At 40.8% G+C, this 16,916-nt stretch overlaps 1 protein-coding gene across 1 annotated transcript in view; it reads right to left on the reverse strand.

Moving 5' to 3' along the window:
• Nucleotides 1-16,916, reverse strand: part of LOC116903890 (murinoglobulin-1-like) — a 59,484-nt gene that overhangs the window by 24,477 nt on the left and 18,091 nt on the right. The window contains 8 exon segments of the mRNA XM_032906651.1: nt 159-234; nt 849-928; nt 931-958; nt 960-1,010; nt 9,662-9,811; nt 12,084-12,232; nt 14,470-14,533; nt 14,731-14,958. Coding sequence (XP_032762542.1) covers nt 159-234; nt 849-928; nt 931-958; nt 960-1,010; nt 9,662-9,811; nt 12,084-12,232; nt 14,470-14,533; nt 14,731-14,958 — 826 coding nt within the window.

Below are 16,916 nucleotides of genomic sequence, written 5' to 3' on the forward strand. Positions count from 1 at the left end.
TGAAGTAGCAGCATATTACCTAGGCACATTTTGTTCTGCTAAGCTTGGGCTCTTTTCCTCTCCTTGGATGCTCTACATGTGCACCACAATTTCATTTTACCAGCTTTGATAAACAATTCACATTTGTTTTATTCTGAAAATACAGATTTTTATTTTACCTGCTAATGGAACCATGTCATAGTCAAAACAAAATGTACGAAGTTTCAAGTTGGTGAGTGCCGTTAAACCCGTGTCCTAGAAAGAAAAATATTGATCAAGCAAAATATCTCAAAATTCTGAAAAAAAAGTATATAAAAATCTCAGTAACTATTTCACATACAGTTTTACATGTTCAAGTAGAATTCCTACACAAATTGTGTGTCTCATACTCATGGAGTGCAGTGAGGAACAGAGTTTATAGAGAGGCTCATGTGCAGGCCTTCTTTCTGATACACTGCTGCTAATTTTAGAAGTCGCTCTCAGCCATGCATGGTGGCACATTCCTTTAATCCCAGCACTTGAGAGGCAGACAGATCTCTGTGACTTTGAGGCCAGCCTGGTCTACAGAGTGAGAACCAGGACAACCAGAGCTACATAATGAGAGCCTGTCTGTAAAACCATTAATAATAATGATAATAGTTAATAATAATAATGATAATGATAATAATAATAAAGTCAGTTCCCCTCTCTGTGCCAGTTTCCTCCATAGAGAGAAAATAGTAGTCTAGACTGTCCACTTTCCAAGATACAGATTTTTGGAAAGCTTAGGAGTGAACCCTGAGCCTAAGCCTAAAATTCTTTCCTAATATAGGGTTTCATTAAACCTAAATAATTCACATAGCAGCAGGTCAATAGACAGCATGGCTCACCCTCACGTGTCTGTAGACATCCTTCTCTCGTCCATATGGTACTGAGTATGTGAGCTTTCCAATGACTCTTGGTCGGTAATCACACAATGATCTTCGTCTTCAAATGGATCAGTGGGAACGTGGAATGAAGTTGCTGTCTTGCATACCTGGTAGATCATATATCTGTAAGAGACAGGACATGACGGGGCTTGTGGGGAGCACTCCCCGAATTAACTTTGGCTGATATTGTGGTTCCTGAGTTGACTGACTGGTTGCCTCTGGCAGGGTCCTCTTTCTTGGGCTTTCTTCGAGGATTCTCAAAAAAAAAAATCACTGTGATCAGCACAAATACCTGTATGTTCAAGAAAATAGCTGTCCTCATCAAAAGTATGGGTACCCAGAGCAAGGAGAGGGCAGGGTGGACAGAGTAAGGAAGCCCCACCCCCTTTTCTTTTTGAGGTTTTGCAGAATGTTTATTGATACTCCAACAGCTCCTTGGGATACAACCTATCATTCAAGAACAAGCTGCTCAGATGAACTGGGAACACACACCTTTTAAATTATCTTGCTACATTCTGTATTCCTACATCTGTGAGTAGGACACTAGCTGCATCAACCCACCACGTTTACATCAATCACTGGCCAATACTTTTTCTATGTGACACTATTTCTTAATCCATCCCAAGCACCTTCGCCATATACCAGGATAATGTATAACATAGCTGTACTTTCATTTTCCTACCCATGTAGTCTCTTATATCATGTCTACACATCTCTAAATAAACCCTTTAAGAAAGAACACTCAAATTAAACTATTTTGGCATTTTTTTAGGTTTTTTTTTTATTAAATTGAGTATTTCTTATTTACATTTTGAATGTTATTCCCTTTCCCGGTTTCCAGGCCAACATCCGCCTAACCCCTCCCCTTCCCCTTCTTTATGGGTGATCCTCTCCCCACCCTCCCCCAATTGCCGCCCTCCCCCAACAATCACATTCACTGGGGGTTCAGTCTTGGCAGGACCAAGGGCTTCCCTTCCATTGATGATCTTACTAGGATATTCATTGCTACCTATGAGGTCAGAGTCCAGGGTCAGTCCATGCATAGGCTTTGGGTAGTGGCTTAGTCCCTGGAAGCTCTGGATGCTTGGCATTGTTGTTCATATGGGGTCTCAAGCCCCTTCAAGATCTTCCAGTCCTTTCTCTGATTCCTTCAACAGGGGTCCTATTCTCAGTTCAGTGGTTTGCTGCTGGCATTCGCCTCTGTATTTGCTGTATACTGGCTGTGTCTCTCAGGAGAGATCTACATCCGGCTCCTGTCAGCCTGCACTTCCTTGCTTCATCTATCTTGTCTAATTGGGTGGCTGTATATGTATGGGCCACATGTGGGGCAGGCTTTGAATGGGTGTTCCTTCGGTCTCTGTTTTAATCTTTGCCTCTCTATTCCCTGCCAAGGGTATTCTTGTTCCCCTTTTAAAGAAGGAGTGAAGCATTCACATTTTGATCATCCATCTTGAGTTTCATGTGTTCTGTGCATCTAGGGTAATTCAAGCATTTGGGCTAATAGCCACTTATCAATGAGTGCATACCATGTGTGTTTTTCTGTGATTGGGTTACCTCACTCAGGATGATATTTTCCAGTTCCAACCATTCGCCTATGAATTTCATAAAGGCATTGTTTTTGATAGTTGAGTAATATTCCATTGTGTAGATATACCACATTTTCTGTATCCATTCCTCTGTTGAAGGGCATCTGGGTTCTTTCCAGCTTCTGGATATTATAAATAAGGCTGCGATGAACATAGTGGAGCACGTGTCTTTTTTATATGTTGGGGCATCTTTTGGGTATATGTCCAAGAGAGTTATAGCTGAGTCCTCAGGTAGTTCAATGTCCAATTTTCTGAGGAACCTGCAGACTGATCTCCAGAATGGTTTTACCAGTCTGCAATCCCACCAACAATGGAGAAGTGTTCCTCTTTCTCCACATCCTTGCCAGCATTTGTTGTCACCTGAGTTTTTGATCTTAGCCATTCTCACTGGTGTGAGGTGAAATCTCAGGGTTATTTTGATTTGCATTTCCCTTATGACTAAAGATGTTGAACATTTCTTTAGGTGTTTCTCAGCCATTCGTCATTCCTCAGCTATGAATACTTTGATTAGCTCTGAACCCCATTTTTTTATTATTATTACTATTAACTTGAGTATTTCTTATATACATTTCGAGTGTTATTCCCTTTCCCGGTTTCCGGGCAAACATCCCCCTCCCCCCCCTCCCCTTCCTTATGGATGTTCCCCTCCCAACCCTCCCCCCATTGCTTCCCTCTCCCCAACAGTCTAGTTCACTGGGGGTTCAGTCTTAGCAGGACCCAGGGCTTCCCCTTCCACTGATGCTCTTACTAGGATATTCATTGCTACCTATGAGGTCAGAGTCCAGGGTCAGTCCATGTATAGTCTTTGGGTAGTGGCTTAGTCCCTGGAAGCTCTGTTTGGTTGGCATTGCTGTACATATGGGGTCTCGAGCTCCTTCAAGCTCTTCCAGTTCTTTCTCTGATTCCTCCAACGGGGGTCCTCTTCTCAGTTCAGTGGTTTCCTGCTGGCATACGCCTCTGTATTTGCTTGAACCCCATTTTTAATAGGGTTATTTGTCTCCCTGCGGTCTAACTTTTTGTGTTCTTTGTATATTTTGGATATAAGGCCTCTATCTGTTGTAGGATTGGTAAAGATCTTTTCCCAATCTGTTGGTTGCCATTTTTTCCTAACCACAGTGTCCTTTGCCTTACAGAAGCTTTGCAGTTTTATGAGATCCCATTTGTCGATTCTTGATCTCAGAGCATAAGCCATTGTTGTTTTGTTCAGGAAATTTTTTCCAGTGCCCATGTGTTTGAGATGCTGCCCTAGTTTTTCTTCTATTAGTTTGAGTGTATCTGGTTTGATGTGGAGGTCCTTGATCCACTTGGACTTAAGCTTTGTACAGGGTGATAAGCATGGATCGATCTGCAGTCTTCTACATGTTGACCTCCAGTTGGACCAGCACCATTTGCTGAAAATGCTATCTTTTTTCCATTGGATGGTTTTGGCTCCTTTGTCAAAAATCAAGTGACCATAGGTGTGTGGGTTCATTTCTGGGTCTTCAATTCTATTCCATTGGTCTATCTGTCTGTCTGTCTCTGTACCAATACCATGCAGTTTTTATCACTATTGCTCTGTAATACTGCTTGAGTTCAGGGATAGTGATTCCCCCTGAAGTCCTTTTATTGTTGAGGATAGTTTTAGCTATCCTGGGTTTTTTGTTATTCCAGATGAATTTGCAAATTGTTCTGTCTAACTCTCTGAAGAATTGGATTGGTATTTTGATGGGGATTGCATTGAATCTGTAGATCGCTTTTGGTAAAATGGCCATTTTTACTATATTAATCCTGCCAATCCATGAGCATGGGAGATCTTTCCATCTTCTGAGATCTTCTTCAATTTCTTTCTTCAGAGTCTTGAAGTTCTTATTGTACAGATCTTTCCCTTGCTTGGTTAAAGTCACACCGAGGTACTTTATATTAATTGGATCTATTATGAAGGGTGTCATTTCCCTAATTTCTTTCTCCGCTTGTTTCTCTTTTGTGTAGAGGAAGGCTACTGATTTATTTGAGTTAATTTTATACCCAGCCTCTTTGCGGAAGTTGTTTATTAGCTTTAGTAGTTCTCTGGTGGAACTTTTCGGATCACTTAAATATACTATCATATCATCTGCAAATAGTGATATTTTAACTTCTTCTTTTCCAAACATTATCCCCTTGATCTCATTTTGTTGTCTGATTGCTCTGGCTAGAATGCAAGAACTATATTGAATAAGTAGGGAGAGAGTGGGCAGCCTTGTCTAGTCCCTGATTTTAGTGGGATTGCTTCAAGTTTTTCTCCATTTAGTTTAATGTTAGCAACTGGTTTACTCTATATAGCTTTTACTATGTTTAGGTATGGGCCTTGAATTCCTGCTCTTTCCAGGACTTTTATCATGAAGGGGTGTTGAATTTTGTGAAATGCTTTCTCAGCATCTAATGAAATGATCATGTGGTTTTGTTCTCTCAGTTTGTTTATATAATGGATCACTTTGATGGTTTTCCGTATATTAAACCATCCCTGCATCCTGGGATGAAGCCTACTTGATCATGGTGGATGATTGTATTGATGTGCTCTTGGATTCGGTTTGCCAGAATTTTATTGAGTATTTTTGTGTCGATATTCATAAGGGAAATTAGTCTGAAGTTCTGTTTCTTTGTTGGGTCTTTGTGTGGTTTAGGTATAAGAGTAATTGTGGCTTCATAGAAGGAATTCAGTAGTGCTCCATCTGTTTCAATGTTGTGGAATAGTTTGGATAATATTGTTATGAGGTCTTCTATGAAGGTCTGATAGAATTCTGCACTAAACCCGTCTGGACCTGGGCTCTTTTTGGTTGGGAGACCTTTAATGACTGTTTCAATTTCCTTAGGAGTTATGGGGTTGTTTAACTGGTTTATCTGTTTCTGATTTAACTTTTTTACCTGGTATCTGTCTAGGAAATTGTCCATTTCCTGAAGATTTTCAAGTTTTGTTGAATATCGGCTTTTATAGTAAGTACTGATGATTTTTTTGAATTTCCTATGATTCTGTAGTTATGTCTCCCTTTTCATTTCTGATTTTGTTAATTTGGACACACTCTCTGTGTCCTCTCCTTAGTCTGGCTAAGGGTTTACCTATCTTGTTGATTTTCTCAAAGAACCAACTTTTGGTTCTGTTGATTCTTTCTATGGTCCTTTTTGTTTCTACTTGGTTGATTTCAGCTCTGAGTTTGATTATTTCCTGCCTTCTACTCCTCCTGGGTGTATTTGCTTCTTTTTGTTCTAGAGATTTTAGGTGTGCTGTCAAGCTGCTGACATATGCTCTGTCCTGTTTTTTTCTGCAGGCACTCAGAACTTTGAGTTTTCCTCTTAGCACAGCTTTCATTGTGTCCCATAAGTTTGGGTATGTTGTACCTTCATTTTCATTAAATTCTAAGAAGTCTTTAATTTCTTTCTTTATTTCTTCCTTGACCAGGTTATCGTAGAGTAGAGCATTGTTCAACTTCTACGTATATGTGGGCATTCTTCCCTTATTGTTATTGAAGACCAGCTTTAGCCCATGGTGGTCTGATAGCATGCATGGGATTATTTCTATCTTTCTGTACCTGTTGAGGCCCATTTTTTGACCAATTATATGGTCAATTTTGGAGAAAGTACCATGAGGATCTGAGAAGAATGTATATCCTTTTGCTTTAGGATAGAATGTTCTATAAATATCTCTTAAGTCCATTTGGTTCATGACTTCTCTTAGTCTGTCTACGTCCTTGTTTAATTTCTGTTTCCATGATCTGTTCATTGATGAGAGTGGGGTGTTGAAATCTCCTACTATTATTGTGTGAGGTGCAATATGTGTTTTGAGCTTCAGTAAGGTTTCTTTTACATATGTAGGTGCCCTTATATTTGGGGCATAGATATTTAGGATTGAGAGTTCATCTTGGTGGATTTTTCCTTTGATGAATATGAAGTGTCCTTCCTTATCTTTTTTGATGACTTTTAGTTGAAAATTGAAGTTATTTCATATTAGAATGGCTACTCCAGCTTGCTTCTTCCGACCATTTGCTTGGAAAGTTGTTTTCCAGCCTTTCACTCTGAGGTAGTGTCTGTCTTTGTCTCTGAGCTGTGTTTCCTGTAGGCAGCAGAATACAGGGTCCTCATTGCGTATCCAGTTTGTTAATCTATGTCTTTTACTGGGGAGTTGAGACCATTGATGTTGAGAGATATTAAGGAATAGTGATTATTGCTTCCTGTTATATTCATATTTGGATGTGAGATAATGTCTGTGTGCTTTTCTTCTCTTTGTTTTGTTGCCAAGACGATTAGTTTCTTGCTTTTTCTAGGGTGTAGCTTGCCTCCTTATGTTGGGCTTTACCATATATTATCCTTTGTAGGATGGATTTGTAGAAAGATATTGTGTAAATTTGGTTTTGTCATGGAATATCTTGGTTTCTCCATCTGTGTTAATTGAGAGTTTTGCAGGATACAGTAACCTGGGCTGGCATTTGTGTTCTCTTAGGGTCTGTATGACATCTGTCCAGGATCTTCTGGCTTTCATAGTCTCTGGCGAAAAGTCTGGTGTGATTCTGATAGGTCTGCCTTCATGTGTTACTTGACCTTTTTCCCTTACTGCTTTTAATATTCTTTCTTTATTTTGTGCATTTGGTGTTTTGACTATTATGTGATGGGAGGAGTTTCTTTTCTGGTCCAATCTATTTGGAGTTCTGTAGGCTTCTTGTATGCTTATGGGCATCTCTTTCTTTAGGTTAGGGAAGTTTTCTTCTATGATTTTGTTGAAGATATTTACTGGTCCTTTGTGCTGGCAGTCTTCACTCTCTTTTATACCTGTTATCCTTAGATTTGATCTGCTCACTGTGTCCTGGATTTCCTGTATGTTTTGGACCAGTAGCTTTTTCCACTTCACATTATCTTTGACAGTTGTGTCGATGATTTCTGTGGAATCTTCTGCTCCTGAGATTCTCTCTTCTATCTCTTGTATTCTGTTGGTGATGCTTGTATCTACAGCTCCTTGTCTCTTCCTTTGCTTTTCTATATTCACGGTTGTTTACCTGTGTTCTTTCTTGATTGCTTCTATTTCCATTTTTTTTATTAACTTGAGTATTTCTTATATACATTTCAAGAGTTATTCCCTTTCCTGGTTTCCGGGCAAACATCCCCCCTCCCCTTCCTTATGGGTGTTCCCCTCCCCACCCTCCCCCCAACAATCTAGTTCACTGGGGGTTCAGTCTTAGCAGGACCCAGGGCTTCCCCTTCCACTGGTGCTCTTACTAGGATATTCACTGCTACCTATGAGGTCAGAGTCCAGGGTCAGTCCATGTATAGTCTTTAGGTAGTGGCTTAGTCCCTGGATCTCTGGTTGCTTGGCATTGTTGTACATATGGGGTCTCGAGCCCCTTCAAGCTCTTCCTATTTCCATTTAATTCCTTCAACTATTTGATTGGGTTTTCCTGGAATTCTTTCACGGATTTTTGTGATTCCTCTGTATAGGCTTCTACTTGTTTATTTATGTTTTCCTGCATTTCTCTAAGGGATTTCTTCATGTCTTTCTTGAAGTCCTCCAGCATCATGACCAAATATGATTTGAATCTAGATCTTGTTTTTCTGGTGTGTTTGGCTATTCAGTGTTTGTTTTGGTGGGAGAATTGGGCTACGATGATGCCATGTAGTCTTGGTTTCTGTTGCTTGGGTTCCTGTGCTTGCCTCTCGCCATCTGATTATCTCTAGTGTTACTTTGTTCTGCTATTTCTGACAGTGGCTAGACTGTCCTATAAGCCTATGTGTCAGGAGTGCTGTAGACCTGTTTTCCTGTTTTCTTTCAGCCAGTTATGGGAACAGAGTGTTCTGCTTTTAGGCGTGTAGTTTTTCCTATCTACAGGTCTTCAGCTGTTCCTGTGGGCCTGTGTCCTTAGTTGACCAGTCAGGTCGCTTGGAGCAGAAAATTTGGTCTTACCTGTGGTCCCGAGGCTCAAGTTTGCCCGTGCGGTGTTGCTTATGAGCTCTCCGTGAGGGCAGCAACCAGGAGGACCTGTGCCACCCTTTCCGGGAGCCCCCATGCACCAGGGTCCCTGATGGCGTTTGGTGTTTTCCTCTGGAGTCAGAAATGTGGACAGAGTGTAGTCTCTTCTGGCTTCCCAGGCGTGTCTGCCTCTCTGAAGATTTAGCTCTCCCTCCCACGGGATTTGGGTGCAGAGAACTGTTTATCTGGTCGGCCCCTTCAGGTTCTGGCGGTGTCTCGGGCGCAGGGGACCTGCTGCTCCAGTGCCCTTATCTAAGGGATCCCAGAGGCCGTATCACCCCACCACTTTTAAACAAACCTTGCGTTTTCAAACTAATTGCCCATATTTGTCAGCTAAAAACATCTGATCAAAAAAATCTCGTGTTTAAAAGCTTTGGGGAAAGTAAAAATCAAAAAGAGAAACATTATAGCAGGATACTTTCCAAAGCATTTTCTCCACGTGCATCACAAAATCTCATCATTAAACTACTTAAATACTGGTTTAATTTATGTGTCAGTTTAGGACTGGTAAGTTCCCAGCATTATTGGAACTAAAGAGTTCTGTTTTTAAATTTACATATCTACCTTACATTCTAAAACATGCTATTAGCCAATGTTATTAATAATTTTACACTATTTTACACTATTAGTGATCACAAAATTATCCCTAATCAGTCCTGTTTTTAATTCAATATAAAGAAGAGGGTTTTTTTTTCATTATTTTGGGTAAGTCTCTTGTAAATAGTGCATGGTTCATTTGTGCTTCTGAGAATTTTCAAAACGAGGTGAGAACCTTGCATTTTAAAATTATAAATTTTAAACCACTATATATCGGGGTTTTTTTTTTTTTCTTATTCTGGAGAACTCTTGAGATGTGCACGATTCTATTCGTATAAATGTTTTCGTTTGGCTCCCACATGCAGTGTGAGTCTGAAAAGCTGCGTCATGAACATCCAATGTGAACAAGCCATGTCTGGGGTAGGACAGATCCAGTAAGAGCACAGAAGACTTTGCAACTCAGAGAGCCTCATTTCCTTCTCTGTCTTCAGTTTATTGGCTAAAGTTTTCTAATCTGTTCTCTGGGATGTTACATTGAAGAGCTCCCTTACAGACACTGTCAGCATGAAATGCAGTATTTTAGTGTTCAAGAGCTCTCGTGGCCGAACAAGCAATTTCATCAGAACTAGGGCCACTTCGGGCCCAGAGCCCACTCTGTTGAACAGAGGCTTAAGAGGACTCACCAAGGAAGGGGAGAGCTCAGACTCAGGCTTCAGGAGCAGCACGCTTTGGTCCACAGCTCTCAGGCCACAGAGGGACTGAGGAGAAGCTGTAACCCGCATATGGGTTTGTGAGGCTGGAAGACTTTGGGATGGGCTGAAGCTCAGGTGCACCTGTGGGAAGGAAAATCACACTTTAGCAGGGGTTGGGTTCCTGCCTTGAGCCCTGAAATCTGCCACATGGAGTCACTCGGGAACTCTGCAGACACATGTGTTTTTCCAGATTATGAATACGGTCAGAAGCATAACTGAGCTTCGTTGTTTCCCCTTTCTCCCCTGGGATTGATTTACGAAAACAGGAAATGTGTCAGTCAAACTCCAAAGCAACAAATGATTTCGGCTCCCTGAAATCTTGCAAATGGATCATTTTCGGTGTGCTTGCACGTGTATGTGACTATGAAGCAAAGCACACACATGTGCAGGTGTATGTACCCATGCACCCAGCAGAGGCCAGAGGAGGGTGTGGGTGCCCTGCTGCCACACAGTGCCTTATTCTCTTGAGAGTGTCCCTGGAACTAAACTGGCAGCAGGCAAGTCCCAGCAATTCTCCTGCCTCTAACCTCCACATCACTGGGGTTATAGGACCCTTTGGTCACGCCTGGCTTTTACATGAGTGCTGGAATCAGAATTCAGTGCCACCAATGCTATTACCTATTGAGCCATCTCTGCTGCCCTGAAGTTACACTTCCTCCCTCTCTCTCTCCACCTCCCCTTCTTTTTCCTCTCCCCTCCCCATCTTCCCCTCCCTATCTGATCCCCTCCATCTTTGACTCTCTCTGTCTCTGTCCCTATCCCTGTCCCTGTCCTTGTCCCTGCCCCTCTCTTCCTCCTACCCTTCTTTCCTCCCTCCCTCCCCTGGCCCCCATCTTTCTGTGTATCTCACTCTGGTGAGGTTTTTTTGAGACAATGTATTTTGTGTGTTATGTGTGCAGTCCTGGCTATCTTGGAACTCACTCTGTTGAACAGGTTGGCTTCAAACTTAGAAATCTGCCTGCCTCCTGTGTGCTGGGATAAAAGGGTTACAACACTAACCCTAACAAGGTTACTCATTTTAAAGGACTTTTTCATGAAGAATCTTATACATGGGGTAGAAAAATCAATATTCTAATTGGAAATATGTCTACTTCTGCCTTTCTGTCTGGCTATTGATCATCTACCATTCATCTTCATCTCTCAATGCTTCCTATTTCATTTCAGCGAGTGAAGCAAATTGGGTTATAGTGAAGGGGGCCTAGAAAGCAGATCAGGGACATTAATTACTCTAGACCAAGCAAAGCATAGATGCTCACCAGCATACATAGTTTCAATGGCCTAATGTGAACAGGTACTGAAGGTCTATGATGCTACACACATTCAATAGCAAAGGTCTTAGGTTCTTATCACACGTATAGAAAAATCATAATGAAAAACTGGAGGGAAATAAAGGGACCAACAATTGATAGGCCTGGATCATCTGACTGGATTACGTGACTGAGATCATGGGACATTAAAAATCTTTGAGATGACTCAGTGGCTAAAGGCACCTGCTGCCAAGTCTGTTGACCTGAGCTTGACCTCTCAGACTCAAGAAGGAGAGTACATGTGAGATGATGTCACAGGGGAGGCAGGTACAAGTTAGAATGAGGCTTGTCATTGGATGAGAAGGAAGGATGGGCAGGAGAAAAGTTTGAGGGAAGGGGAGGAGACTGGTATGGAAAGGAAGAAGAGACAGAGGAAGGCGAAGAATCTGCAAAAGAAAGACAATATAGAGGCTGATGTTAAGATTCCACTCTGTGTATTTACAGGTTGTTATGAATATTCTCAAGGGATGGATGTGTACAGGGATCTGTATGTTTAGGTGGGCAATTATATCTTTTCAGTTGGATCAGAGGTTATAGTGTCCTGTGTTCTTTCATGTGAAGATTTAAGTGTAAGGGAGTGTGAGGCAGCTAGTCTGGGCTGCCAGAGTTGGGATGTGTACTTCTGGCAAGATTTCTAGCAGATATCTTGGGGCACAGCGGTGCTGGATCTAGCAGGGTAAAAGACAGCATTTTATTTTATATATTTTTACAACAACAAGTATGGGCTTCTAAAACTCTTTCTGCCACATGTGTTAATTCACATGTTCATGTGCATATGCAGGTAAATACAGCACAACGTAAGCTCCACAAGGTTAAAGTAGTTCCTAAGGATTTGGTTCTCCTCCCCTGCTCTCCACCTCCTTGCTTCCTTTCTCCTAAACCTCTGACCGTGTGTGTGGTTTGTGAACTCAAATCTGGCACTCTGGTACCGTTCACGTCTTTGCCACTGAGGCACACATCAGTGACTGGGTTTAGCATATTGATCTGAAATCTATGTCTTTAAGACTCCCCCCTTTTTAAAGAAATTTAGGTAATAAATCCCTTACTTTATGACGAAGACATTTTTCAACTTGAAACTTTACAGAATCTGCAATCACTTCTCCATCAGGCAAGATGGTGTAGATGAGCATTTTAGCCACGGGAACCATGCTGAACTCCACAGGGATCTCCAAGGTGAAGTTGCCTTGTACTTGAGCTGGAGGGAATGGGAAGAGATGGTTATGGGTCAGAATACTGACAGGAAAACACAAATAACTGAACACAGGGATTTGGAGGACTGTCTAGATGTGGAAGGCGGTCTTCCTGTCCTGTGGTTAGTTGTTTGCATGCTAATGATCTCAGGAGGGTATCTCAAAGATAATCTCCCACCAGGATGTTAACTGTCAAAGTTATATTGGTTATTGATAGCCAATCCTACACTAACCTCATATCTCTTCTATACCTCAGCATCCCAAACAGCATGTTAGATCTTCCCGTTATAAACAGGATGAGAGAACCTTGGCTTATGTCCCTTTTATTATTCAGATAAAAGGAAGAATGATAAGGGGAAATCCTGGTACTCAGGGAGCTGAAAATTAATAATCACCTCAGAGGGGCAAGACACGTTTGATAGAACAGGCATTGCTTTGTATTGAACTGGTTTTCACTGCAATGTTCACAGTATTTACTTCTCTTCAGAGAACTTTATGCGTTTTTTGAAGTCTCACTTATTGTTTCTGGTAACCCTGAGGGGACTCATAAAACTTCTCAAGATCAATGCTCTGATTCCCTCTTAGTGTTTTTTGAAGAACTAATTGCATATCTTATTGAACAGCTAAATAGTTTTGAAAATTGATCAATGACAAGGAAGCCGCTTTTCAGTCATTTTTTTTTTTGAGTATCCACTGAGTATCTACCACTTCTAGAAATTACGTGAAAGATATCTCTGACTGCATGGAGCACACAGGTTTACATCTAGAACATGCTATTAGTCAGTGTCAATTTTTAAGCTATTAGTGCAATCATATAACTATATGAGCAATAGAGAGAGAGAGAGAGAGAGCAATCATATAACTAACCAGTCCTGTTTTTAATTCAATATGAAGAAGAGTTTTACTGTCATTATCTTGGGTGAGACACCTGTAAATAGTGCATGGTTTCAATTGTGCTCCCTGCAGTTGATATGGCCATGAAGGGAGATGAATAATAGAAGGTAAATTATAGAAAATGTGTTTGCATGTGGTAAGTGCTCTTTGGGAAGGGAAGGATGACCAGAGCAGAGCATCAAGATTACCAGGATTCAGAGGTTACTTGGGATTTTAAGGAGTGGGTGGAAGAGGTCCGATTAAGGGAGTGACAAGTGAGTCAAGTTTCAGTAGAACTGAGCAAATATCAGGAGATGACAGGGTGACTTGACTCAGAAGTCACAGCAGCTATGGTTTGCTGCCCAAAACCTTTACAACAGCCAGTCCATCAATATTCCAGCATGGAAGGGGAGGGGTTTGTGAAAACCCACTCTTTGCTAAGGAGCTAACACCATTGATGACTGCTGAGAAGAGGAAGAGTCAGATCTCTTCAGTGATGTGGCTCATGGTAAATTGTCCCTGTTTCAGGGACTTGCCCAATACTATGTCATATATGGGTAGCACTCACTGAATTGAATAGGTTAAAAAAAAGACATAAAATAGGACAGGGGCCTGGTGAGGAAGGCAGGGAGGAGTTGGAGAGGGGGATTAGTAGGAGAGAGGTTGTAAGTAAAATACATTGGATAAATGAATGTAACTTTCAAAGAATAAATAAATTATCTTTAAGAGTAAAAATAAAGGGCTGGAGAGAGAGTTCAGAAGTTAAGATCACTTAATGTTCTTCAAGTTTGATTCCCAGCACCCACACCAGGGTGCTCAGATCTCTGTAATTCTGGCTGCAGTATTCCAGGGGACCTGATGCCTCTAGCTTTCAGAGTACCTATATTGACATGCCGATAGTTACCCAAAGCACTTCACACAAAATTTAAAAATAATAAAAATGAATCAAAATACATGAAAAACATTGTATCCAAAATGGGAAGGACCAAGTCTACAGATTATTACTATTTTTTTGGACAGACACTAAGATAACTCCTTTCCCATGTTGGGGATAATCTACATGTGAGTGCACAGTTTCTGCACATGGGTCGTATCTCTCAGTACATTCTGTACTCGGGTGTTACTTATTCACAATAGATATTTCACCATTTCAAAGGATACTCAGTTTGGGACTCTGGGACTTTTTCCCTGAAGGGCATGGTATGAGTAACAACACACATTAGAGAGCAGAGCCACGAGTTCCTACTGTGGAGAATGTTTACAGAGACACACAAACATGATGGCACTGCTAGTTGCTCAGTCATGAGATTCCATAATGCGTATGTGGACACTCACTTGGGAAAATGTTTCGGTGTGAGGAAACACTTACATTCTCCTGGTTCCACTTGATGAGTGTGGTTTCCAGTCTGGAGGATGCTGCCCTGGGCCATGACCTACAATGGAAAGTATTTTCCAAACTTACATCTGTGTTTTGCAAGACTTTCTTCTAACTGTGCTAGAAGAAATAGAAGAATTTATTGTATTCCAGGCAGAAATAACCAGCCTAGATCTCAATGAGTCAGGAGAGACATGGTCTTTTCTTTTCTCTTTTTCTTTCTTTTCTTTTTTCCAATTTGGAACCAGAACTCACCAGGTAGTGGAAAACAAACTGTGGCAGCACTCTCAAGAGCTGCCCCTTCAGAATAAAATGCGCCTGAACTGTGTGAATCTGGTTGCAGGGCAAGACGTCAGCTTCTGTGTCAAGGTAGATGTAGCTCTTGCTGATGGAGTAAACAGCATAGGCCGTATGATGTGCCTCTGCGTGTCTTTCTGCTGTGCAAGAGGAATCGCTACATGAATTTTCCTCCTTGTGGTAGACCTGGAGAAACAAGAAAATACTATGCTGTAGACTGCCTAGGCAGAATCTCTCTTCTGTGATGACTCAGCAGATTTTCCCATCTCATTTAATGATTGAATATTTTGTATACCTTAATAAAAAGGGAGGGGAATTTCATTAAATGAATTGATGTCTAACACCATAAATTTTCAGAATTGAGGCAAATGTTTACACCAGGGAAGAGTGAAAAGGGAAAATAATTTTTTTATAAGACAAAGGAAGCATTTTTTGTGTATCTAATACATAATGAAAAATGTTTTACATATATGAATTTTAGTGCATAATGAATGTATGAATTAATGGGCTGATGAGAACCTTTTCATATATTAATGTAGAGCACTCTGAGTATACTCGGCCACCGTACTACCCAATCCTGTGTTTCGTGCTGCCTTCCTTCTTCCTTAGTAGAGCCTCTCTACTTCACTGTGTTCTTTCCCTACATTCCGCATATGGGGGACAATTTCTCCTAGCTTATACTTTTTTCTTAAATTGACAGTTTCTAAATCCAAGCATCTCTCTATAGACAAGATAACCTTCTTATAATTATCTGAGTAAAAATCATGAGTAAATGTGCATGTATTTCCAATTTTCTCTATTCACCCATGTAATGGTGGGCTTTTCCACCCGTGCCCAAGTTCAGGAAATAATGACTCCAAGACTGGATTATTATGAATAATTGTCTAGTCCAAAACCTTGGCTCCTCCCATTGGGTCATAATTAATTATCCCGTTTATTCTATTCTGTTGGTTACCTCTCCTCAGTTTGGGGTGAATCTCCCATGCCTGACTTTATCCCAGAAATCTTCTCTGTACCAGAATTTTTAACTCCCTGTTTCCTGCCTAAGGTAATAGGCCAACAGCATTTTATTGACAGGTGATGCTTCCATACATTGCATAAGAGAGTCTCTGTAAACACTCATCCATCACTAGGCATTAAAGTTGGCTCCATTGCTCAAATTGTGTTGAGAACTGCTGAGATTGCCATGGGGATGTAGGTCTCTATCATATGTTAGCTTTGACTCATATGGACATGCATATGGCTGTAGCATGCCTGCACTATACACTGCTTTCATTTTGGAGTTTTGTAGAAGCTCTGAGTTTCATGGTCACACTAATTTACCTCCTCAGTAGCTGTGCACACAGGTTCCCTTGTTCTCATAACCTTGCCAATATTTGCTTTCCTGATGATAGCCATTTTGGTGGGTGAAAGATGAACTTTCAACATAGTGTTAGACTTCATTTTATTGAGAGCCAAGTGTGGTGAGCATCTTTGCATGTGTTTCCTGACCATTTGTATTTAGTGTCTTGAAAATAGATGATTTGTTGGGTCTACTGAGATGACCATGTGATTCTTAACTCTTGATTCTGTTTATATGCTGTTTCACAGTTCTCAGCTTACAAATGTGAAACCACCCATGCATTCTTAGTATGAAATCAGTTTGATCATGGTACAAAATTTGTGTAATGTGTGGTTGAATTTGGCATGAAAGAATTTCATGTAGACTTTCCTTTAATGTCCATTGGGTAAATTAGTCTGAAGGTTTCTTGTCACTGTTTCCTCATCTAGTTGTGGTCTCTGGGTTGTTCTAGATTCATAGAATGGCTTAGGAGGCATTCCTTATTTTGAGTCTTTATACAATAATATTTCTTTTTTAAAGTTTGGTTCAATTCAGCAATGAGTTCTTCCCAGTCTCAGCTCTTGTTTTTCTGGGTCCTTTTAATTATTTCTTCAGTTCTGTTTCTCATTGCTGATCCATTTAGGTTTTTTTTAACATCCTTTTGGCTCACTTTTGGTACAATATAAATATATAATAATTCACTTGTCTCTACTGGATTTTCTAATTTATTGGAATGAAAGCTTTCAGATTATTCTCAAAGAACCCCATGGATTTCATAGTATGTTCTGTGATATTTACATCTAATTTTCTAATTTGGGTTTTA

Source organism: Rattus rattus, chromosome 6, assembly GCF_011064425.1.
Source record: "Rattus rattus isolate New Zealand chromosome 6, Rrattus_CSIRO_v1, whole genome shotgun sequence".
Classification (NCBI taxonomy): domain Eukaryota; kingdom Metazoa; phylum Chordata; class Mammalia; order Rodentia; family Muridae; genus Rattus; species Rattus rattus.